The following is a 27,390-nucleotide window of genomic DNA, read 5'->3' as shown; positions in this document are numbered from 1 at the left end:
AGAATTACCTTAAGTGGAAAACTCTTAAATGACTTATCCACGGCGGCCTTTCGACCCACGAAGTCAATTTTCTGCTAAAAGCATTTGTAAAAGAGAAAAACAAGTAAGTGGGCCCCTCTTCGACTTTTGCAGTCCTTTTTAGCTTTTCCGAAACTAAAAGGCATACTAACTTGAAGGATAAAGTGAAAACAAAAGCATAGGCGAAAAATCGGAAATCGCCTTCTCTTCAGCGAGTTTTCAACCCATGAGGGTGGCTTTCCACCTTCATGAAGAAACTAACTTTGTAAGTGAATTGGGCAGACAAATTGCATGTAAGACACCTTAAGATGATAATGGAAACAAGCTAATCGCAGTTGGAAAAGTGTAGTGAGTAGAATTTGGCTGGGCGGATATTTCCTTATAGAGTACTCCGTTTTTAATTCTCCGGAACTAGGTGAAAAACGGAAAGGTAAGTATGAAATAAAGGAAAGTTATCGTTAGGCCAACGGAAACAGTGAAAAGACATGGAAATGTTCGTTAAAAACTCCTGCATTTACTAATCCAACGAATTTATCCTTTAATTCGTTCATGTGGTGCGGATCTTGAAGATTAACGGGTGAATTAGGATTTCTATATAGAGGGGGACATAACAGTTTTTCAAATTACTACTTTTTCTTGAACTGTTATGTTGTTGAATTGCACAATGTTTTCAAATCTCTTATACTTGCAAATTCTATCTTTTGCGCTTCCTTCAAGTTCAAAGTTTCGATTCACTTCTATCTCATATAAAATGGCAACCAGATTTGCTGGGTTTGACGGGCTTAATGGGATCAAATCCACATTGCAGAGTTACACGGATACCTTGCTCCATTTCTATGACATGCAAGATTTTCAAAGAAGGCTGAGGTCGGAGCCAATTCATCCTATAACTGAGAAGCTTCGAGGAAGTGGGCTAGTGGAAGCAACTGGGTTTCCGGTGGCAGTTCAAGCTCCTGAGTTGATTGTTGAATGCATAAATCACTACAACCCGGATACCAAACAAATTCTATTGCCTGATCATACAGTTCTAATCTCTATTGACAGGAAAATTGTTGTAAATTGCCTCTGAGTTCCAGAACGGGAAGAGTTTTCTGAGTTGACAAGAGGAGGAGCAATGTTTGAGTTCTCTTTGAAGAAAATGGTGTGGAGAAAGGAAATTATGAGGTCCTGGTTTCAAAAGCCACGGGGCGCCAAGAGTAAGGTTCCTAAAATTCTATTCGGCACTGATCTCAAGCCTGAGATCGTAGACATTCTGGTTCTCTTGCACAGATTGAAAGGTGAGGTAGAAGCACTTAATTTTGTTGAACAATATTTCTTTCTGGTACAAATTATCTGTTCAGATACACAGTATGTTGATTGGGCCTATGAGGTAAGTGAGCATCTGTCCAGAGCCCTTAGCGCCGCGAAGTTTTACAACACCTTTTACATGTCTTCTTTTTTGATTTATATGCTAGCTTCTCTACAATTGTGGCTAGGCCTTCCCAGAATAGAGAACTTTCCTGATGATGTGAAAAGCTATGAGTTCTATCCATGTTTGCAATTGCAGAATAGTTATGCAGAATATGTCAAGGTTAATTACGCATTTACGCATTTACGCTATTAGTTAGTTTGGTAGCTATTTTATCTAGTTCTCATCCTTCTCATATTTGCGTCTGACAACTTTTGATGGATTTCCTTCGAAGCTGCCCAGGTATCTGAGCGATATGATCGTGCTGATAGAGATCGTGAGGCAAGCGATCCAAGTGAATGTGTTGAGCACAAGCCTGAAGAAGAAAGGGTACGAATTCCCTATGAAGGTTGGAGCTTATAGTTGCGAGTCTCACTCTGATGCGAAAAATATGCTCAAAGCATTTGAGACTAAATATCAATTGGAGGCATATGAGGTCGTGAGACCTATGTTTAACCCAAATGGGTATGCAAAAGATGTGTTGTAGATTGGGAGTGTGATCAAACATGTCACTACCGTCGAAGACTATTGGGCGGAGTGTAGAGATGAGCTTGAAAGCAGAGATTGTGCTTTCGCTAGGCTCACAGTGGAGCAAATCAAAACACACGGTATCAACTTTGATGTAGAAGGCTTGGAAGACGATGGCCAAAATATGTATAACAATACATATTTAACTAAGTTAACGGGGATTCCTATCAGTTTAGAGCCGTATGCAGATGTTGAGGAGAATTTTGATATCATGATGGCCAGGATCATCAAGAGAACGGGAAAATGGGTTGAATGGACAACCAAGAGGAGTCGGAGTAAAGGTGCAGCCACTCAAGCTTCTCCAGCAACTGCAACACCTTCCTCATCTCAGAGTGCTACACCAGGCATAACAATAGTTGCCACTCAAGGGCTAGCTCAACCATCAAGTGGAGGTGATCAACCTCCGGACAAGAATGTCCCCATAGCCAAGACCTGTCATGATGGTTCCCTCCCAGTCATTGGAACCCATACTGGTACTGAAGAAAAGAAGATGGAGGAGCCAAAGGATAGCACGACCGCCTCAATTCCATCCACCCATGTCACACCAGTTCCATCACCTCATATTTTTCCAATTTCTTCTTCCCATGCTACTCCAGTTCCCTCTCCTCATCATAGTCCCGTTCCGCCAGCAAGTGCTACACTTTTGCAACCAAGTGGCTCTTCAATACAGATAGTAGACTTAAGGGATAGAAAGAGCAGTAGTAGTGAGTCTACTGAGTCTAATGAAGCAGCAAAGAAAACTCCAGAAGCAGATAAAGGTCAGAGTTCTTCTAAGCTCATCTCCGGAGATCCAAAAAATCCTTTCTCTTTAACTGCTGTGACAACCACTATGGCCAAGAGGAAGATATTTAGTATAGAATCACTCGGGACGACCTCCAAGGTGATAGGTACTGACTCCTGGTTGGAGGATACTCTAGAGAGAAAAAGGAGAAGGAAAGATGAGAGCACCTCTGCTAAAGATACTGTATCTCTCGCAATCCGCTCTGGATCTGCATTGACAAAAGTAAAGAAGCAGAGAACCTTGTCCATACTTGGGCAAGATTCGGAAACAGGACACTTGACAATGGAGATTACCAAGCCCAACAAAGGAGGGAGGATTGAGGATATGACTGCCGATGATTTTACCTTGCATTATGTGGATCTTGGAGAAGCTAGGCATGACACCAAAGTTGGCTTATGGAAGTCAACCAATGAGGTGATCGAGGGGCAACTAGAAAGTCTAAAGTTGTCTAAGACCAAAATGAAGGCCGAGATAAAAGAATTGAATAAGTTCATCAGAGAGCTAGTCACTCCATTGGCAGCCATCTCTGGGGTATTAGTGACCAAAAATCCTACTACTGCTGAAGTTTAGGCCCTCATCTTTCAACTCCAAGAAGATAGGCATTTCGGTCAGATTGGTAAAGAATGGATTGAGAAGCTCAAATCAGAAGGAGCCGCTATTGTGGAGCAGATTGGTAATGTTATCTTAAGGTTGGAAACAAAAAAAGATAACATTATATCAAATAGCAATACTCTGGCTGGAGAAAGGGTGAAGTGTGATGATTGCATCTCCCTCTTGAAGATGATCATCCAAATGAAGGCCAAGGAAGCAGTTGAAGCAAAAATCTTGCCAAAGGGAGACGAACCTTTGTTCGAGTGGCTTCAAAGCATGCAGTTTAAGATTGAGATGATCCAGTTCGTAGAGAAAGGGCTTAAAGAAATAAAGGATAAAGTGAAGAAGACGCAAGACAAAGGATTTGAACTTATGAAGGGACTACATACAGATTCTCAGATTAGTGGCTAGGGAAAAGCACTTATTGGGATCAATGTCATGAAGGAGAACTTTTCCAAATTTCTGGATAGTTTGTCTGATATATCTTCCTATAGTCAATACAGGGTTGCTGAACTCCAGGCACTTAGCGGATGCATACACGTGGCCAAAGAGGAACTACCAAATCAATTAAATGCTGTGAAGGAGTTGGCTAGAGAGCATTCTAAATGGCTCTTAAGGTATACCAATATCCATGTGCCTAGACATGAAGAGCTCATTCTAATCATAGTTGCCGCCAAAGCCTACAGAGCAAAAGCAGAAAAGGGGAAGAAGTCGAAGTGATTCACATTTTGTCTTTTCTTTTGTAATTATTGAAATTGACAAATTGGTGCCTTGCCATTTGTCAATCTTGAGAAGATGAACCGATTGGACTTCCATTGTAACGGTCATCTCGAAATTGTATATGTATGAGATTGAAAGATTAATAGAAGGTCGGCGAATTTTTGGTGTGAAGTACTTTATGTTGCAGAGACAATTGAATGGCATTTTATATCAATTATTTACTGTTCCAGTTCTGTTAGATTTAGTGTTATGTTCTCTCTTTTGTTTGAATTGAAGAGAGGAAAGAACAAAGTTTTATTCGCTTGTTTCAAAACAACGAATGAATGTGATAAGTAGTGTCATTGTTCGGTCAAAGAGAGATCCCTTCAACACTTTTCGTTTGTTAATTACAGTTTAGATTCATATTAACCTAGCTCTAACTTAGCTCCGTACTAGTTATTACTCAGTTAAGCTTTGTGAATTCATAGGATGTGTGGATTCATAAACTTGTTTAGATATTCAGAAATTTTTATTTTCCTGAGTTAGATTCTATTTAGGTCTAGCTTGGTTATACCTCTTCTATTCTCAGGTTAAGAACATACCCCAAATTAGTTTAGGAGAAAAACATAATTCATTGCAAATCTATTCTAGGGAGTTGTACCTACCAATTCAAAGAAAAGCCAATTCATCCCTAAGTGGCTTTTCAACTGTTTGTAACCAGATATTGTTCCAAGTTTGGGCACTTAAGAGTTATAATTTAAAAGAACAAATCTGTTTACCAACAATTTGTAACAGCGGCAGGCATTTGTAAATAGCAATGCATTTCTATATCACAAGAATACTCATTGGCTAACTTTGATTTTATAAATTTCTTCAAATTAGTTTCCTTGAAAATCTATATCGTTTATCTTGCATGTTCAATCTGCATGTTTGCATGTTGCAATTTTACATTACAATGAAGAAAAACATGAGCATAAATCAAAATCAAAATCAGATTTCAAGCATATCAGTCTTGAATATTTCACTTTATTTCCCCTCCCTATTGGTGGACTTTTTTTCTGACTGCTAGTGCTCATGTTATGTGAGTACTCAATTGACAACTCAAGGGCCTCTAGTGCATCTATGCTACTTTCTCGAGGCACATCATCTAGTAAGAAGGCATATGAATGACTCCTACAAGTAAAGGAGAGTGAGGCCCTTTTGGCACTCGAACAACTTTAAAAGGATCAATAATTGCTTTGGTGATGTAAGTGGGGGAGGAAATGTGAATCAAGGATACAAGACCTAAAGTTCATCACATAACCTTCTCACATAGGCAAGTACATAATATAGGAGAGAAGATAAGGAGAAGCATCCTTCCAATTTCAATTCTAGAGAACTAGGTCTAGAGAGATTAGTGCTAACTGAATGAACAAGGAGCGCACTAATGCAAACTGGATCTAGGAAGAATAGAGGAAAGATATCCAATCCTTTAAAAACCCTCAGTGTGTGTGCAATGGAAGCTAGATATATGTAGATATGCTGAAAGGACAAAGGAGGAAAAGGAACACACATTTGAAATCTGTTTTGTGCTTGCTGTTCTAATTGAAATGAGTAGAAATCGTCGAATTTGGGCCTAAAATTGTGCAATGGATGAAACCTAGAAATCTTTCGGCTAATTGGATCCTTAGGGGCGAAATAAAATCTTCAAGGGTGTAGTGCTCCCTTGATGATAGTGTGTGATGCTGACTCTAATTTCATTATGTTGAAGAAAGCGGAAAAGGGTGCTCCGATTTGCAACTTGTTCGTCGATTCAATATACACAACTTGCAATAAAAAAAGATTTTTGTTGTTGATGGGGGTTTTGCTTTGGTCAAAGCCCAGTTTAGGAATTAACCTTGATTTGAAATAATTGAGATAGCATGTAAAGTAAATGTATGCATTCACCTTACAAAAGCCTTAGTGCTTGAATCGAATGTAATGTACTTACTTCACCTATGGATTTGGACCAAGAGAATGTAGATGAATGGATGTAGAAGATGCAACAAAGGATCTTGAATGGATTGACGAAGATCTTGAAGATAAACTCCTTCGATTGCTTGAATGCTTGAATCCTTGATCTTCAATAGAGGAATGCTTGAAGGCTTGAAAGTTGAATGCTTGAGAGCTAGAGCTTGTGGAAGCTTGAACACTTGAGAATAAGATGCTTGCTTGTGAATGGAATGCTTGTGGATGAGAAATGGAGCAAATGGAAGGGATTATATAGAGCTCAGAATTAACAAATTCCTGTAGGCTGACCAACCTAGAAGTTAAAACCGGAACATCTTGGAACATGAGACTCGAAGTGGAAGACCAAAATAGGGCCTCATCATGGGCGCAATGCACTCTTGATTGGCCCATCAGGAGCGAACTGTGCCATTGATTGGTTAGAGGCGCACTACACCCCTGATGATTAGGTGCACAAACTTGCGAGGCTGTCTTGAGGCTCCAAAACAGGTCTTGGGATCCATTAGGTCCAGATTCCGAGGAAATCTCATTTTAGTGCAAGGAGTAGATTCCAAGTGGATAGATGGATGAAATGGGAAGACCTAGGGGAAATAGATCCTACCTTGAGCTTAACACCATGAAAATATGAGCTTTAAAGAGGATCTATTAGGTTTTACCCCAATTCCACCTAGGAGGAAGGGCGAAAAAGGGAAGAAGAGATGAAATAGAGAAGGAGATCGATGATCTTGCATCAAATATGTGCTAATCCTTCTTAAATTGGAGTGCGTCCATTTTAAGACGGTACAATAAGATTTATTTATGTGCTTGACCTAAAGGCAAGAAACTTGATTGGTATTAGGACCTTTGTAGTCTTAGACCCTAGAATGGTATAGACACGACCTATAAACACCTAGTTGATGTTAGGAAAAAGCAATCACATTTCAATGAATAAAGATAAAAGAGAAAGTCAAGAAGATGGAGAGCGTTTATTCTTATCCCCCACTTAAGTAAGGATCTGAAGGTTTTAATGCACTCAACCAATGAGAGAGTGATTTGCTAAGCTCACTCCATTATTGCAAGAGAAGGGCATATCATGGGCAATCTGACCCTAATAGCAGCATGACTGGTGACAAACTGAAATTATTAAAATAATGTCACTTGATTCTGATCATGAGAGAAGGGAATATCATGGACAATCTGTCCCCAATAGCAGTGTGGCTGGTGACAAACTGAAATTATTAAATAAACTTTATCACCTGATTATTTTTTTAAGCATACATGTGCAACGATTTTACTGAAAAATCTGAGAACCTATATGGGTCAATGAAAGAAAACACACCAAAACCACCGATATTCCTCCACACAGAAATTGGAGAATGCCAAGCATACACAAGAGATAGATTTGAATCACAGAAGGGACCCACTTCCCAAAGGGAACTACAAATATTTTTAGTAGAGGTATTAGTCTTACAATAATACTTACAGTTGGCATCCGTTACCTGTTTTTTATAGAGCTACAGTTGAAATGAACTGCTTAATTGAAAATGTCAAGAATTAATTTGGCCTCGTGAGAATAATTAATAACTATACCTTTAGCCTTGAGTTGCCTTGAAGATGTGTAAGTAATAGCACCTGAGATGCATAGATTGGTATGCAAACAAAAAGAAAGAAATATCTATCAGTAAAGATTCCTTTGAATATTGTTGCATGTCTATTTCTTAGGCAGAATTGTATGTTACTCAGCAGCTCAGTATCCCTGGGGTCAAGTATTTTGTCAAGCAATTGCTTCACTGCAGTCCTGCTTTTCATTTGCTTAGTTAGCCTTTCTCTTCAATGATTAAGTGAAATTTAATTGACAATCTAGACACATATGATTGATAGAGCATTTCTGTTTTCTTATTCATGCATAGTAACACGGGGACGCGTCCCCGGCCCTTTTTACCCCACGCACCGGGGACTTGGGAACTCCATTCCCCCATCCCCAGCAGTGCCACTAGATTCCACCACCTTTGCTGAGGATGGGGGGACGTCTCGATGTTAACTATTTGCTGATTTGACTATTTATGTTCAATGTTTGATGTTTCAATTCAATGCAATGTTCAATTATTACTCTTTTACATCTTTATATCTTGTATTGTAATATATCTTTTTATTACTAGCATTTTAAGTACCATATGTATAATATATACAACAACCCCGGTCCCCCCCTGTCTGCCCTTGCCGTCCCCAAATTAAGGCCCCTTTGTCCCCTTGTCCCAAAAACTTGTCCCTTCGTTCCCCTTTCCCCCCATCCCCTAGGTGGTGTAACTATGTGTTCATGTAGTGTAGATAGATAGATAGATACAATTTTAACGTCCATGAGGCTAAAAATAGCCTATGGGACAGCTAGACAACTCAAGCAGACTTAAGTAGCACTGTTCGCTTCTTGTGCAGGATGATGATGAGTCCACCCAATTGCTCAATGTACTCTTCGTTGAATAAGTTATGCCAAGAGCTGTCACATATAGTATTCGCAAATTTATCTTTGCTACTCTTGTAGGCCTCACATTCTAAAATAAAGTACTGTTCAGTTTCCACTTTCCCAGAATTGCAGAATCTGCAAATTCTCTCTTCCCAAGCCTCCTTTGGCCTCTTCCAACGCCCGGTCTCACACCGAAGTTAGTGAGAGTTGGTTCTCAGCTGAGCAATAAGAATTTTAGCCCTCCAAGAAATGTTGGCTCCTATGTATGCTTTTTGGAGTTGATTACAAGTGGGGTTGAACTCATTTATATAATATAGTTTCTTCCTCCCGATCTCGCTTCCCCAATTTCTCTTGTAGAATTTCTCCATTACAAAGACCTTTATTTCTTTATTATTTGTGGGGCACATATTGAATTGAATATTCCATTTACTCATCCATTTGATGTTTTGTTGCATCTATGTCCTTTTTCGCTTACATAGTGTGTCACTAAAGACAACTTTAGGCCATCTATCCTCTTCCATTTTTTCGATTCTTTTTAAATAGCTTAGAAGGTGAACCATAGCAAGTGCCTTAATAGGAGCAGCCCCCATTTCACTTAGCATGATATCATATGGAATAGTGCTTTTGATTTTAAACTTGCTTGTGATCAAGTGCTTTTGGATTCCTTTGATTTGTTTCCATTGTGCTATAGTAGTGTTGCTGGCCCATAATTCACACCCATAAAGAACAATTGGCAGCACAAGAAGACCAAACAAGGTTTGAATAGTTTTCCATAAAAAGCCTTCCACCCACCTAATATCCTTTTATACCTACAGCTAGACCAGGTTAGTTTTTTGTTGAAATCGATGCCAAGGTATTTATACTCCGCAACTTCTTCAAGAACACTTCCATTGTAATAAAATTCATGTTGATGCTGTTTTTTATTATTAGAGAAAATCATAACCTTAGTTTAGCTGATATTGACCTGCATCCCCACCATTCCGCAAAAGCGCTCAAGAGAAGATAGATGATCTTGCAAACCATCGGCAGATTTGGCAATTAAAATGAGATTGTCCGCATATAAGAGCAGCTTTATAACAAATTCACCTAGCTGAATGCCTTCACCGTTTTGCATGTTTAACCAGTCTTCCAGTTTGTCAATATATAAACCAAACAAAGTAGGAGATAAAGAATAGCCCTGTTTGACCCCGATATCGCTCCTAAAACATTCTGAAATGCCATCTGAAGTTCTGATTTTGACTTTTACCTCTTCGTACATCCTATGAACAGCAGCTCTGAGATGCATAGAAATCCCCAATTCTTCCATCATGAACCAAAGCTTGTCTCTTGGGACGGTGTCAAAAGCCTTTTTAAAGTCAACAAAGCAACAAAAATCCTCTTCTTTTTTCTGCCACTCTTTTTCAATAATGTGTCTCAAAGTGACACAGTGATCCACTGTCGAGTGCTTTGGCCTAAAACCAGCTTGCCCTTTAGCACGTTTATGGTTTTCTTTTGCCCATTTGCTGATCCTAGTTTCTATCATGCTGCCAAAAAGTTTAGCAAAGAGGGGATTGATCATTATAGTCCTGTAGTTGCAGGGATTGTTAACATCACCACTCTTAAAAAGTGGTATTGCAAGGCTGATTGTCCAATCTTTCGGAAACCTTTCTTGGCAGATTTTGTTGAAAATTTCAGTGATGTGCGGTGCAAGAGTTTTCATACCCCACTTCAGATATTTTGCTTTGAGCACACCAAGATCTTTTGCTTTACCTCCACCTAACTTCTTAATCCCTGTCTCTATGTCTTGCACAGTGAAAAGATTTATATCATCGTTGGCCAAAGGTGGCTGTCCCACTCCACCCTCTTGTTCATAAAGTTTCTTAGCATATTCAAACCATTGGGTGGCAGTAATATTATTTTCAGTTTGCTTTCTCCTTGGTTGGAGTTCTTTCCAAAAACGTTTGGGGTTATTTCTGCCCAAGAAAATTAGCTCCTCTCTCCTTGTGAACATAAAATCGGTTTTTTTCTTCTTTAGGATCTGTTTGTAGGCCTTAATGTCAAGGTTAGTTTTATTTGACTCCCTTAGGTTTCTCCTAGCCCTCTTGCATTCCTTATCAAATCAAGCATTGGCTGGAAAACAATTAGTTTCAGATTTTCTATTTTTTGCTCTCTTGCATTTTGAAAGAGCCTCATGAATCAGATTTAATAAATCATGACTGTTAACACCATGTTTATACATAGGGTGTCCCATACAAAGTTCCTCAAGAGTAGCTCTGAAAGTGTTACTGTTTTCTGAAGTTAACAAAATTCTGCCCTGAGAAGGGGGGTATATTTGTAATTAATGCCCTATTTGTAATGAGGACTGGGATGGGATCTGGATTTTGTATTGTATTTGGAGAAACACACGTCTTGTACTTGCTTCATCTCATTTTGACAGATTGAATAGTTTGATTGATTATGGAAATTTGAATGTATTAGCCTAAAGCTTTATGTACAAAGAAAGAAAAGGAAAACAATTACTCAAAGAATGAAAGCATGGAGCTGGTGAAAAACAAAGTGGGAAACTACAATGTGAGGCTATCACAAAAATGTCTGTAGTAGGGCTTGTGCCAGAAGAACCAACATCATTAGACAACAAAAGGGCCAATCCAGGATCAAAGGATGCTCATAGTGAGTTGTCTAGGTCTGATTGCATCAAGCTGGGTTTCAGTTGGACATTCTCTCTAAAACGCTCCTGAAATCTAAGGTGCTTGAACCTTTGATGGCAGAAAAACTAATATTTGCCTGTCTTAAGGATCTACAATGCATGTGAACCTAATCCCATGCATCATTGGCTATGTTAATGCAATTTATAGAGGAAGACGGCTCTGATATCTGGTTGTTTAGCTGGCTGCTTTTGTCACTATAATATTCCATTTTATATCTTGAATGGAGACCTTTTTTTCAATTTACAATTGTACACCTTTGGCTTCTCGTGCTTCCATTATTTAAAGAGGATATCAAAGAAAATGATGGAAATATAGCTTGTTTTAGTCTTAATTGTTAAATCTGTAACTTCGATATTATACTGGTCTGATTGGGCAAGATCATTCAGATCTGTTCTTGCATGAAAGGCCTATTACTACTTGCTCCTTGTATGAAGGCATCATTGGCGTCTCCCTTGGGTGATGATGTTCAAGTGTGAAACTAAACTAACCTTAGTTTACTAACAAACATAATCTTATCTTTGGCACTGATTATGAGAAGTCAAGCAAAGGCCGACCTAGATAGGGTCATGTCCCTTCAAGGAACATGCCCTTTGGTTACCTTATATATGTTGGGGTTTGGTTGTAGTTAAACGACACACAAACAAGTACAAGTCTACTCCATTAAGCAAGACTGCCCCTTACGAATTAATGCAGAGATTAAGAAATTCAGAACAATAAATATATTATAGACATTTCTTCATACAAACCTGGTTAAGGAAGATCATCTTCAGCAAGCACAGAGAAAGGTATTATCTTAGATTTGATCACTTAGAATTTGCAGAAACTTTACTTTAATGGTATATAGAGTTTGTTTATGTTACCATATTTAACAGCTCATGGGACTGGCAGATCGTGGATATGCTTATCGAGGCTTCTAGCTTTACCTCCTTTGGTATCATTGAACTGTTTTAGCTTCTTTGCTTTCATTACAAAATGGGAAGGTACCCTCATTCTTGAGGGCCTTGTTCATGATGGACTGTGAACGTGGTATGGTGTGTACTGGACTTTTCTTGACTATGAAATCCTTTTGATGAACTTGCTGAAACTATGAAAGAAGTTAGATTTTGTCTTTCATCTTCTATCTTGTTTTTACAATTGTTTAGGAAGAAAATATTTGTGATGTCTCCTTCTGGAAGGTAGAAATAACTAAAACAATAGATGATTAAATAAGTTTAAATTAAATATTTTAACTTATTAATGTAAGAGAAGCATCATTAAATGAGAAGAGATTAGATTTGGGGAATGGACAAAAGAGGGACATTACAGTGCTGTTGCTGAGTTGACCTTCAATGGGTCACGTGGAGTTGTGTCTTAGTTGCTGGCAGTGAATTATAATCAATAATTGAAGCAACACTGGCAATAAAAGAAGCTAATACTTGAGGAATAAAAGATGCGATCAGAGCCACCACAGCATAAATAGATTTCATCGATTATTAGGCAGAAGGTGTTTCATATATGGAAGGAATGACCTATTTTTTTCAACCAACGGTGTGCAGTATATGAGAGGGGAAGCAAGATGATGAAACTTTCTCAACCGTCCATACTTTTTCCATCATTTGTTTGTCGTTTTCCACATTACATAGTTTACACTCATTCCTTTTTTTTTTCATGGTTCCTATCTTCCTTTGTATTTAATTTGTGAAAGGAGAATTACGAGAATATGGAATATTTTTTAACCTTATTGAAATTTGAAAACATAATCCAATTTCCCTTTTCTCCAGGTCATTCACTGGGTAAGCGCTCATTATCTTATAATTCAATAACAATTAAGTTTTATTTAACTTTTTCTGACGTAGCTAGTAAATATATTTTTAACATAAGATAATAAACTTAGATATTAAAAGATATATTTATTAAATAACTTCATTTCTATATAATATTATGTTTATTAAATAATTTTCACATTACAAATTGTTAAATGTGATTTTAAAATTAAATGATATTCAATTATGATTGTATTAAAATTAAATCTATATATTATATTTTAATTTAAAATAAATATTGCGTACATTTTAAAATGAAATAGTTTAATATTTTTGAAAATATTGGCTGTTGAAATTTAAATTGCAATATATTAAATTAGAAAAAATAAAAAGACTACAATCAATCACAATAAACAAAATAAAAATCAAGAGAAAAAAGTTGATTAAAAAATGATATCTTTGTCATATTTAGTCTTAAGTATTTGCATCCTTGCTCTTATTAGAATGCATTTATGAAGCAAATTAATTATGAAAAACTACAGTAGTAAACAATAAAGCAAAGTGTCCATGAAAACTAATATTAAGGTAAAATAGTAAATGTAGTGCAACTACTTCAAAAAGTGAGTGTGGACAATTTTGAACATAGTTTTGAGAATCGCCTGAAAATCGCTTGAATTGCCGGTTTGGTGATTCGATTCAGGCCAGGCAATTTTTCTGGCAAAAATCGCCTGAATCGGCAGCAAAAATTGGTACAATGGAATTTTGTCAAGCAGTTCACATGCTTTGTGGTCCTTGTTATATTAATACTCAGAGCAACCCTCACAAATTTGAAACACCAAATTCATTGCAGGCATGAATTACCAATCTCTAAAACAATATAATGTCCACGTGTGCTAGAGATGGGAGTGTGAAATGTCGAAGATGATTCCCCAACGCAGGGAACACCAACGTCATTGTTGATACGGGTATCCAATCTTCTAACTCTGTGTGATGACTTCGAGCTAGAGACAAGTGTGGGTCATTCCATATGTTCACTGAGACTTCCAACTTTTCCAACAAATGCTTGTAGACTGTTATATACAGATGAAAATTACATCAAACAAATACCATGCACGTGCCCTTGTATTGAGGATGTTCGTGTCTTCATGGAATTCGAGCAATGGAAAAGGAATCTTATATATCCGTGGTTTGTATTTCTCCTTTTTAAGATGGTGTTTCCCCCATTTCAGAGCCTACAACAAGCATTTGATTTCCCTCCTTTGAATGGCGCTTTCCAAATGGATTATATCAAATAGTTAGTAGGATCATGAATCACCACTATCACATGTAGATATGATCATCTATGTTTTCACCAGGTTACTTCGAGCAATGATATCCTATCAGAGATGTTACTTTCAGCCTGATGTCTTATGGATCTTTATCTTACATACATTCTATGATTTGAATCATTATGATCATATGATTTCTATTTACTTCAGCTACATCTTACAATGTACATTTTACGTAGTTACGTATGTGATGGATTTATCATTTATGTTCCGTGTTTATGTAAACTTCTATTTGATGATGTTATAGTGTGTTTAAGTTATATTCAATAAAGGGTGCATGAAATAAGTTTTAAATTGTTAAAATCTTTAAATTTAAAGGGTTTTTTTAAAATTTACCGATTCATGGCCGATTCACGATTTGATCCAGCCTTGCCGATTCCGATCCGATTCCGATTCTCGTTACTTTGATTTTGAATTATTACAACTTCAAATATACCCTAAAATGCATAACAGTTCCATTATTCTACCATTTAATAATAGTTATTAAACTTTGTGAAATTTGTTATCTACCTCATCATCTAAATAGTATAGATTTTTTTACTGATTTTTTGAATTTTTGATTGGTTATTATCGTTGGATATATGTTCATTATATTTTTAGCATTAAAATAAGGCTCACAAAATAATTCTAAAAAGTTTAATCTAGCCATTTTGGATGTCAATCAGAGTGTCTGAAAAGATATATATATATATATATATATTTGCAGTATGTAGTAATAAATATAATTATAAATTTTATCACTCCTTGCCCCCATTCTCTCTATTGTAAACATAACATAAGCATGCTATTGATGAAGTCTAATTATCTTTTTTTCCATTTAAAAAAGGCCAAATTGTTTCCTAATAAGCCTTTCAAACCTCTCTGGCGTACCCATTGCACACCAAGAGTGCGATTGCTAGTTTTATACAGGTCAAGTGAAAGAGCTCCAATGAAAACATTTCTGCATTTGATCTTTATTTGTGTTTCATTGCAGTCTGGTTTTATTATCACTTGCCCTCACGAATATGGAAACAGAAATAGAACTCCATGTTCACATCTTCATTTGAATCCTTTGAGGTGAAAGCATATGGTGCAGTAGCAACAGATTGGAAGAAGACAAATTAAGACAATGCAAACAAAGTTTGTAATTCAAAGAAGCAGCTATATTTTCCAGCGACTTTCTTAAGACAAGAAGTTAGAAAGGTAATATAATTTGTAGTGTTAGAAAGTGATTTAATATGTCTTGTTGTTATGATTAGACATGAGTCATAAGCAACAATGATGTGGCAGCACAGCGGCGGAATATACAGCAGTGATAAGTATATAGGCTGCAATATGATCAAGCAATTGCATCTATAACTTTGTAGTGAATTACAACTAACCTATCAGACATGTCAAGCAATCATATAGAAACACAATGAATAAGACAAAAAAAGGGGACAGTGATGAATGAATGAACAGCAACGTAAATAAGCAAATATATTGCTAATGCAGCGCTCAAGACAAATGCATTAATATTATTAAGTTGGTGATACAGAATGGGAATTTTCATATGCTTGATGAATATCCTTTAGAGAAGAGACTCATCAAAGGGTGCAATTTCTTTAAGAAGTTAATACACAATTCACTAAAAGGTGGGATTATATAAAGGGGTGACTCACTTAAAATGATGTCAAAATTCATGTCTCTTCAAATATAACACATGTAGATATTGCATTTGATGAAGATAAAAAGGAGAATGAAGAGTGGAGTAAGTGTGAGGAGTAAAAGAAGTATCTTCTATGGAGAAATAAGTGCAACATGAAATAAAGATATATTATAATTTGTTAGTAAAGGGAATATCCATTTGGATGGTTGTATTCATTTTGAAAAGTTGCATCTTATCAAAAAGGCATAAGACAAAAAAGAAAGAGATTTCTGAAAAGAGGTACGAATTAGTTGGAAGACAATCAAGCATGTATATCAAGTGCTATTGACCATGATAAAGTGCACCTTTATGGAGGCTTGTACTTGTTGGGAGGTTGGTGCCTCTGTCCCCTCTAGGTGAAACTACTGTTCAGCATAGACTGATGGATTTGTGACATGTGCTTAACCGCCCCCTATGGATCCTTGTCTCCGGCTGTTGTGACGTTCATTGACAGCTCAAGCTTTTGGTGTAGCGGCAATGGTGATTCCAACAAGCGGTATTAGAGCGCTGGGTTATGGGTTCGAATCCCTTGGGTTAGGCTGAGGGGGAATTGTTGGAAGGTTGGTGCCTCTGTCCCCTATAGGTGAAGGTACTGTTCAGCATAGATTGATGGATTTGTGACATGTGTTTAACCGCCTCCCGTGGATTCTTTTCTCTGGCTGTTGTGACATTCATTGACAGCTCGAGCTTTTGTTGTAATGGCAACAGTGATTCCAACAGTACTGACAGATTTATGAGGAGTATACAAGACACCATCCTATTATTTGCTTATCTATCATAATCTTTGGAATTTATAGTAGCAGGTCTTACCACCTCAGAAAGAATATCAAGCCAGAAGGCAATCGTATCATCAAAAGCATATCTCTAAATCACCATTGAACATGAGTTCTATCACATTAACAATTAATATCCATTCCCAACGGATCAGAAATCAAGCGAACAACATTCAGCAAATAGAGAAGAGGAGTCTCACAGAAAATAGAAATCAAAGACAATCTGATCAGCGAACAGAAGGTGACTTGATACAAAGGAATATCATCGACAATCATATCAAGGCAACCACTTCTAGATAATACAAATTCAACTCACTTTCAGTGAATCAGATCAACCATGAGGACAATCTTCAACAAATTGATATAGAGATTGGGAGGAACTCTATTCATCAGCAAATACAATCTTGTTGAAGAATCTGATTGAACAAGACATAGGCATTCATTAGATCAGATCAGAACCTAGTCTTGGCAACTACGTTGAGGAATTTTTTTGGCCAGTAAGTGTTCACATTTTCCAGCAATTAAAGGACTGATCAAGGACATTCTTGGTGAATGTTGAAATTCCTAGAAAGGAATTAAGGTATAGATTACATATCTCTGAAGTCTAGTAAATACTACTAGAGTTAACAACATATGCATATGAGGTTAGCTAAGGCCTAGGAAGAGATGAATTTCTTCACAAGGATTATAAGGATGGATATATTGATTAAAGGATATCCTAAATGCCTTGGAGGGAGAAAGTCGTAATAAGATGGTAACATAGCTTGTGGACCATTCTAGAATGGTCATAAGGCAAGTAGAGCCCTAGGAGGTCCTCCCAAAGAGCTTTTAACCTGATATGAACTCTCCCTAAGGATTTGGTTTATTGATCAAGGCTTATGATGGAAAAATCAATACTCAACATAGGAGAAGGGGAGTGCTGCAGTAAATCAAGATAAGTTCTATCTTTTGAATTATTGTTAGGATTTCAAGTTGAACATTATAACAAAATATCTTTAGATTTGATAAGTTTATATTCATAAATATTGATGCAGTACAAGGTAGGAGAATCCCCAAATGAGATGTCCTAGCCCCCAGCAATTAATTACGCAGTGGAATATAAACAATAACACATATTTTGATCCAAAATAATGTCAATTCTCATAATAGAATCATAATATTTCTATTCAACATGGCCGACTATAAGGCCTTCCGGGTTACAACCAAATACATAAGCAAATACAATAGCAATTTTGCAAGACCTCGCAAGATCCAACCACTAGCTAGTCCAGAACCACAATCTGGTAAAAACTCCAAGAAGAATCTAAACTCGTGCCCGCAAGCCACCAAACAATCTTCTTGTTTCCCAAGCCCACACTTAGCTACTAGCTCTGCTCAAACTTCGCTCCTCTCAGCTACTCCTTCTCCATGCTGAATGATTGATCCAAGACTCCACAAGACCCTCTACTTGTACCCAACTAAGCCACAAGTTGGCCTGGCAAATTATAAATTAAATAAACCCTTACATCAAATACACGTTGAGTCACAATTCGGCCTGCAACATATATTAAATACCAAATGCCTTAGAAGGCTTACAACACTCATTAAGTACACCTAGGACAAATAAGCAAGACCCAAATAGGTCCACATGAACTCCCATGATTGCTCCACGTCACGATCTCATGCCATATGCATTAAACGCTCCAAGATGGTTGATTAAATCCTCAAGAACTCCATCTCGCATGCCACATTGCCAAGTGTCAGAAAATACCAAAGCATCGCCGAGCTCCCACAAGCATTGTCAAGTTCCACTAGCATCGAACAACCAACACATGCCGAGCACTGCAGAGAGTGTTGAGCAACATGGTATATGCCGAGAAAACCTTCAACAATCGAGCACCTCGGCCAACACTACACCCAGTAACGACCGAGCACCACTCCTTTGGGGACTGAGTCCTCAACTCCAAAGCCAAAATCCCTCCAACATGCAGGATTGCTAACTACCCTAGGATGCTCCTGTATTAGACACCCCAAGTGAGTAAAGATGTTCTCAGTTGTTGGAAGAACATCTTCTAGGATTCAACACATAAATCCCAAATTGGTTCTTCACATACATATCCTCCAAGTCTTCAACTTGCATGCTCATTCCCTTGTTCCACTTCTGCCAATCCTTTCTAGCAACAGATAGTTGTTTTCCCTGCTTCTTCACATTCATCCTCGGTGTGCCACAAGTTTGCTTTCAACACTTATCTCTAACCATCTTGGAATCCTCCAACTCAACTCGGCTGCCAATACTCAGATTCCTTCTACCAAGTTCCTCATTTTGTAAAGGAATCAGGGAATGCTTCCTGCCACCTTTCTCAACAGTAATCACATTCTTGACACAACCTTGCACAACCCTGCAATCATACTACCAAGGTCAACCAACCAATATGTGACAACTACTCAAGTCCACAATATCACACAACACTTGATCCTTATACTGCCCAATCTGAAAATCAACAAGACATTGCTCCCGCGCTTCCAAAGCATGTTCATCTTGTAACCAACCAATCCTATAAGGACAAGTATGTCTCATCCTCTTCAAACGAAGTTTTTGAACCATCTTCTCAGCGACAAGCTTACTCATACTACCACAATCATATTGCAAATTTTACCACTAGACTTATAACGAGTCTTGAACAAATTACCCCTTTGACAAGGTTCTAGTGACCTCTTACCAAACAATACCCACCGAGCCAGTAAGCTTTCTCCCTGCTCAGGTTCAATAACTGAGCCTTCAGCTTCATTCACAACAACAACTCTTCTATCACTAGCCTTCTGTAAACATTCATAAGCTTCATATCCTTCCTCACCACATCTGTAGCAAGTACCCTTAAATACACCTCTACTTGTCCTCTTCCTCGGCTCAACAGGGTTTGGTTCATCTTTTGCATTTGGTTTATTCTTTGTTGAATGATCCTGCTTCTCTTTCCCATGGGAACTACCTTGATTTCTTCTCTTCAACTTATCTTCTGCCTTCAGAGCATATTGATAAGCACCCTCAATAGAAGTAATATTCAACATACCAATTTCATCCCGAATATTGAATCTCAGGCCATTAATGTACCGAGCCACCTTTCCTCTGTATAATCTTTCATAGACAAATCCTTCTATTTCAAATTTTGCAACCTCTTAAACAATTCAAGTTCACAATCAGCAGGTATGAACTTAGCCTTTAATTTAGTCACCATCAATGTCCAAGGCTGGATAATCTTAAAAGGAATGTCCCAGCTCCCAACAATTAACCACGCAATGGAATATAAACAATAACACATATTTTAATCCAAAATAATGCCAATTCTCATAATAGAGTCATAAGATTTTCATTCAACATGCTTGACTGTAAGGCCTTTCGGGTTACAACTAAATACATAAGCAAATAAAATAGCAATTCTGCAAGACCTTGCAAGATCCAACCACTAGCTAGTCCAAAACCACAATCTGGTGAAAACTCCAAGAAGAATCTAAACTTGTGCTCGCAAGCCACCAAGCAATCATCTTGTTTCCCAAGCCCACACTTCGCTCCTAGCTCTACTCAAACTTCACTCCTCTCAGCCACTCCTCCATGCTGAAGGACTATGATCCAAGACTCCACAAGACCCTCTACTTATACCAAACTAAGGCACAAGTCGGCCTAGCAAATTACAAATTAAATAATCCCTTACATTAAATACATGTTAGCCATAAGTTGGCCTAAAACAGATATTAAATACCAAATGCCTTAGAAGGCTGACAACACTCATTAAATACACCTAGGACAAATAACCAAGACCCAAATAGGTTCACACGAACTCCCACGATCGCTCCACGTCACGATCTCATGCTACATGCATTGAATGCTCCAAGATGATTGATTAAATCTGCAAGAACTCCATCCTGCAAACCACATTGCTGAGCGTCAGAAAATCCACAAGCATCGCCGAGCTCCCACAAGTGTTGCCGAGTCCCACGGGTGTCGAACAACCAACACATGCGGAGCACTATAGAGAGTGTCGAGTAACATGGTATATGCCGAGCAACAGTATACGCCAAGCACACCTTCAGCGACCGAGCACCTCGACGAACACTACACCCAGTAATGACCGAGCACCACTCCTTTGGTGACCGAGTCCTCAACTCCAAAGACAAAATCCCTCCAACAAGCAGGATTGCTAACTACCCTAGGATGCTCCTGCATCAAATATATTGCAGTTCTCATCTCAAGTTGAAATTTCTTTTTCAAAACTATATAAAGGTAGATCCGAAGTGGGGACATTACAATATTCCCCACAATTTTTGCTGAGACAAGAAAGCAAGACACTTTGAATGTTTGAATTCTTTGAGAAGGACGAAATATGATTACTTTATACTGTTATTTTTCTGAATTCTTTTGTCATTACCGGTTTTCAAGAAAGAGAAATCATCTTGACACTTTTTCCTCAATAAAGCAGCATAGCACTTGGGGTTCATATAAAGAAATTATAGATTATCTGAGAAAACTAAACACAAGCCCTTCTCTATCCACAAATCCATTAAAATAATAAATGAGTTGTAGTTAGTTTTCAATTTCTGTCAGTAGAATTTTCTTGGTCTCGTCACTTATCCTATTTGATTCCAGTTCAGATAGGACTGGAATTCATACCAATTATTGTTGCTTTGGTTGTCTTGCTGATACTCTATTTAAGCTATGTATTGAATTATGCAGAATTTAGTAATGTTTTTATTAGTCATGTTTAGATTTTTCTTAAAGAATGCTTTCTCTTGACAAAGGGGAAGCATATGGCAGAGGAGAAAAAATTGACAGTTCCAAGTTTGAAGCCGATCCTGGTCTGCCTTGTCTGTTACCAACTGTTCCAGTTGAAATCCCAACTTCCCAGGAATGTAACAATCAGGAGAAGCCTGGTATAAGCTATCGTTGCAAAATGTGTAGGAGAATAGTTGCATCACAAGATAACGTTGTCACTCATCTTCCAGGAGAAGGCGAGCCCTGTTTTAAATTGAAAAACAGAAGCCGCCGTGGATCTTTTTTTAATGATTGTCATGAATCTGAATGTACATCTGTATTTGTGGAGCCTCTGCAATGGATGACAACAGGTAATTTTTAAAATCAGGAGACTGCTATTTAAAGAGATGCCTTACTGGATGTTCAGTGAATTCTTTTTGATGGTGTAGCTAAAACAAATATGCATGGCTTTTCCACCTCATTTTCTATTTCATATTTATTTGTGATCAGTTGAAGAGGGTGCAATGGAAGGGAAGCTCTCCTGCATTGGATGTCAGGCACGTTTGGGTTATTTCAACTGGTCTGGTATACAATGCAGCTGTGGAACCTGGGTAAGCCCAGCCTTTCAGCTGCACAAGAGCCGTGTTGATGCTAGTAAAATTTGATTCCACAGTATTTAGTTTTCATGTGTCAATTTTTTTTGGCTAGACAGTATGCAGTTTTCTTAAAAAAATTGATAGCATGTCCGAAAAAATCAAATTGTTTTGTCTAAATCTTTAGACATAGCTTAGGGCCATTTATAAATGTAATGAGGCCACCGAAAAGCTCAAAAAACAAGGAAGCAGGCATGATTTATGCCTCTCACACAGTTTTCTTCCTTGATGAAAATGCATTGTATCAATAAATAGTAAGTTCATTTATGCATATTAATTTGCAGAATTGAAGTGCAAGGGTTTCTTTCTGTCTTATAGGACTCTTTTCAATGTTATTGTCACTAGAATCTCCTGCCGTTGGCTGTCGTGATAAAATACAAAGTAATGCCAACTACCTAGTTCAGATGGCTATTAATAGTGCCAACAGTTATATTTTGCTTTTATTTCTGTTTTACTTCTACCGGAGTTGCTGGTGAAAATTGCAATGTTTGTTTGAAGAACTATTCAGCTGCACTAAAAAAATGTTTTACAGGTATCAAGTTGGCGATTGTTGAGTTTTTTAAATAAATGAAAGTGTCATTCCTGTTTGAAACGGGACTATATTCTAATATAGTTTCTAGCAAATCATTTACAACAAAACATGTAGATAGGATCTGTGAGATATTGTTTCTGATCATGAAAAGAACTGAATGACTGGTCTTGATATTGTAATGTTAACATGTTTGTCTATAATGTTTTCTAGGTTAGGTCTTTTTGGAAGCAGTCTGTATTGAATTGGCATTTTTGATTTATCATCTAAATGTCCCATTTCCGTGTCTTCATTCTGTAAATGAAGCAGAAAACAAACCACCACCACAATACCAATTCTATAAAATTGATGATTAGTGATATAACTAAATGAAGTTGGCTGTATTCAATCAGGCTATCAAGAACAGCCATCATTTGAAGTTGAAAAAACTTATATTACCAAAGCATGCTACCCAACTCTAGAGCATTAAAGATTGATATCCACAAAATTAATTTCAGTTTTTAAAAAAAATAAGCTGTCGATATCAAATTTTGGTTATACTGCTATTGCTAGAAACAAATATTGATATTTTTGAAGTGACTGATTAGATTACTTTTTATTTAAGAATGTCAAAATCAGCAACAAGAGTTGGCTGGAATTGTTTTTAGAGCTTTTGTTACACTGTGTACAGCTTTTGATTAAGTGAAAAACAGGTTTTGAAGGAATTTGAAACCCTATGCATAACAGGATTTGAAGGGACCTGAAACCCTCAACTAAAGATATTCAGGACTACCCACTACAACAAACATGACATAATCAAGATGGAGCAAATCTGAGAAAGGGGGAAAACAACTAGCACCTCCCATCAAGAAGAAATATTGCATGGCAAAGCAAAACTTGACCAAGAAAAAGCCAACAGGAAACCCGAAACTGGAAGAAGGGCAAGAGAGAAATCCAACCCGGCCCAATCAGAAATAGTTAAGATGTACCTTTTGTCTTACCCTTGCGAGAGCGGAGGGTCATTTGAAATGAGGACTGATGATATTTAGATTTCTTACTTTTGACCGCAATCCCTCTTCCACCCTAGCAGCAACATTTTGCCAAGAAATTGAATCTGGCTCAGAAGCACCCCCATCATGGGAGGGAAGACCAACAAAAGGACCCGAGGAAGGGCCAACAAAGACTTGCAAAGTAGGACCAATAAAAACTAGAGAAGCATAATGAACCAAGATAGGTCTAGCAGAATTTTGAGCAGCAAGACCAGCAACCACCAAAGGGGAACACCCATCAACTAACACCCGATCAATAGTACCAAGCTTCTAGAAGCAACATTGCTCTCGTGAGAACCAACAACAATAACACTAGCATTACTACCACCATCTAGAACCTCATTAGAGGTAGGAAAAGCAACACCATAGAGAATCCTATGCAACCACCTGGGACCAAGTTTTCTTCCTAACAATATAATGCTTGAAAGAAACTCCCTTCCACCTAGCAAATCTTGTCTTTTTCTCTAATCCATATTGAGTTCTAAAGCTTCTTTGACATTTGAAGGGGAAATCTTCGGAGTCAAGCGACCGAGTCTAGGGCCTGGAGGAGGTTTCAAGCTTTATCTGAGGAGGGAGCCCATTAGAAACATCCATATCAACTAAAATGCAAGCAGACATGAGAATAATAAATATCGGAAGTCCCCATCCAACATAAAAAATTCCCCCCCCAAGCCTCGCCCACTTCCTCAAATAGGGAATCTTGGCTAGAGATGAAGGGGAAGGTTGGGGAGTCTAACCTAAATAGGCATCTTGTTAAACAACTGAGAATAGGGGTTAAAGTTTGGGCATTAGGATTTAACCATCAATAGAAAATTATCTTCCCAACCAAAGAAGTGATTCACATAAGACCTTAGATAGAATTTAGCAATAAAATAACCCTTAGCCATTGGATAAAGTTGTATAATAATAGAAATGATTGGCTCCTAGTATTGGGAGATTCAAGTGTACAACTGTGAAAGATTGGGCCATAATCCCCTAAATTGTTAGATCACACCATGTGACAAGAAAAAACAATTGTTGTAAATAATCACCTTATGCAAACAAGTTGAGGACAAAGAACGTGCACACAGGAAATGGGGCCTTGTACTATATATTGACATCCCTTGTAAATAATTACCTCCAAATATGCAAACAAGTTGAGGACAAAGAATGTGCATGCAAGAAATGGGGCCTTGTGCTTATATCGACATCCCTAGCCACTCCTGTTGTCGAAGAAGCATCCACAAAAACAAAGGAATAGGTGCGTAACAACACAAAGGACAATGGAGGAGTTAGAGGTCAATGATCCCCCACACACAACGAGCCCTATGCCATTGGACCCAATCAATGGAGCAACACGAACTGACATAAGAACCACTATGGGAGAAACAATGATAATCCCACCACCGACATTCTCATTCAAGAGCCAATCCTTCTACTTTGTGTACAATGTAGAAACTTTTAAGTGATGACATTTTAAACTTTGGGTTTTAACATACAACATAATACAAAGCAAATATTTTATAGTTATTGTGACACTTTTACAAAAGTGTTACATAGCAAATGCTATTTTCTGCACAATCCTTAGATAGATGAGTCCAAATTTAATATGAAGGCAAGCTAAATTGTTTGTCTTGAGGGCTATGTGCACCACACTTATGAACATAGGTATTTATTACATGCCTTGGTGAGTATACATCATTTACGTATAGTTTTGGGTAGAGAGCCCTATTTTAAAATCAACATCAATTGCCTTTCTTTGTGAATTAGGGAAGTTATAAGCTAATTTGCCAAAATATTCGAGAAGCAAATGTTTTGTGTGCCTTTGTCATGTAGTTAAATAACATAAGAAATGAGCAAAGACACGATCACATCATGTAAGCATAGGAGGGAGATGCTTGCTTCTAATGTTCGTGACCTAATTCTATGTCGCTATTGGTACCAAAAAGTAGCACACCATTTGTGTTAAAAATTGAATGTTAGGAAATCCTGAATTAAAAGATTGTAGACAATTCTTTCACCTTGCAACCAAATGATGAAGGTGAGAAGATCATGGGGATCACTTGAATAATGTGAAAGCATTTGGCAATGTGATGTCAAAATTGGCAATGTGATGTAAAATTTCATTCACTTGTGTTTGTGTAGGTTCATTTTAGCCTTCACATCAACCTTTTTACCCTTTCAATTGAATCTTTCAGGCAATTTTGTGTGAATAATGTGATTTTCTCGTGTCTCATCATTTTGAATTTGATTTTCTTGCTTCTCATCATTTCAAATGTGATTTATTTAGACACTGGTACCTAGTGTGGACGTCTGCACAAAGTGGTAGTATTAATGACATTATATTGGTTAGAGGTTGTCTCCAAGTGTTTCACCAAACTCTCTTTGATGTTTTTTTGGTGTGTGTGTGTGTAATGCTTATACTTCTTGGGACTTTGAGCATCTTGGGATTCACCACATCACTTTTCAGTCAAATCATTTTATCATTTGTCTCTATTAATCTATTATTTATTAGTCCATCTAGCTATTGTGGACGTGGAGACACCAATGTTGGGACTTGACTTCGACAAGAGTTCAAATAGTCCCACCGATTTTCCTTTGTTGTATTTAGCCCTTAGTTTGGTTTTTGGCTAGTGATAGGTTTTTCTGTCACCTTGGTTACCCTTTGGTTGGGGGGTGACCAGTTCCTCTTTTGTCTCTTGTTCTTTTGCTTCTGTGCTTATTGAAAATCTTTAGAATTGTACAAGGTTTCAGGCACCCTTCAAAACCTGTTTTACTTAATAAAAGGCAATGGACAAATACATAGAAATTTACAAACACTAAAAATAACATTATTTGAAAATAGAAGTTGTTTATATAAAGATGTATAAAAATATACTATATTTAATTTTTAAAAAAAGAAAGTCTAAATAACTTTCAAACTAAAGTTTTAGAAGAAAGAGCCAAATATAGGAAGAACATAGGATATTGAGAAAAATCTAATACCTTCCCTTAATGGTCATTCTATTAACTACCATGTAGAAGGCAACACACAAATTATAGTCAACAATCCCTTAAAACATTTTGCTAGTGTTGAGGCCCTCCCTTAGATCTATATAATGTTAGTGACCAAGAGTAGCATTGAAAAAAACAAGGAAGGTTTACCCCTTCTTAAGAATGGTTTGTGATAGGAGTGTAGAGCCCACTACTAATCTACCACTGAGACGAGTCTGCGATTGACCATCCTACAATTTGGAAAATCTCTAGTTAGGAATTATCACAAAAAGTCCAAATTAAACAAAGTTGCCTGTCCTTGTAGATAGAAACAAACAAAGAACTGCCACAATTTTGCCAAAAAATTGATACACTCTACAAACTTTTGCAGATGAGCTGGATGCCCCAAAATTGATTGCGATAGCAAAGCATTATTTTTTTGGGAAAAAAAGGGTAGAAACATTGAAAAAAAGTTCCCGACATAAGATCCCATGTGAACTTCACAAATTAGAGAAACCAAAAATTATTTTTAAGGTGAAAAATTGATCAAAATCGAGCAGATAGAAGGCACAAAATTTGAGACATGAATTAGCATACGAAGCATCCTTTTCAAGGAAAAATGGTAAAACCCAATAGAAACTAGACAACCCTCATGAACTGTAGAAATTCTGTTTAGGAGCAAATGCTTAATTTCTTACAAAAAGATTAGAAAATCTCTAGGTTTTTTTTTGGAGAAAAATATTATAAAAACCCAAAAATATTTATTTTAATGGGAAAAATTTGTAAACCTAGAAAAATCCATAACTAGAAATCCATTTT

The 27,390-nt window shown here is 37.4% G+C and overlaps 1 protein-coding gene across 1 annotated transcript in view; it reads left to right on the top strand.

Annotated features, from left to right (window-relative positions):
• LOC149534038 (uncharacterized) overlaps positions 1 to 22,348 on the top strand; it is a 53,838-nt gene extending 31,490 nt beyond the window's left edge. The window contains exons 5-6 of the mRNA XM_089807188.1: positions 21,457 to 21,780; positions 21,920 to 22,348. Of these exons, the coding sequence (XP_089663314.1) occupies positions 21,457 to 21,780; positions 21,920 to 22,074 (479 nt within the window). The 3' untranslated portion in view covers positions 22,075 to 22,348. The remainder of the gene's footprint in view (positions 1 to 21,456; positions 21,781 to 21,919) is intronic.
• The last annotated feature ends 5,042 nt before the right edge of the window (positions 22,349 to 27,390 follow it).

The sequence above is a fragment of the Cupressus sempervirens genome, chromosome 10, assembly GCF_028749045.1.
Source record: "Cupressus sempervirens isolate cs-2001-9-10 chromosome 10, ASM2874904v1, whole genome shotgun sequence".
Taxonomy (NCBI): domain Eukaryota; kingdom Viridiplantae; phylum Streptophyta; class Pinopsida; order Cupressales; family Cupressaceae; genus Cupressus; species Cupressus sempervirens.
This window is presented reverse-complemented; position numbering and strand designations above follow the sequence as displayed.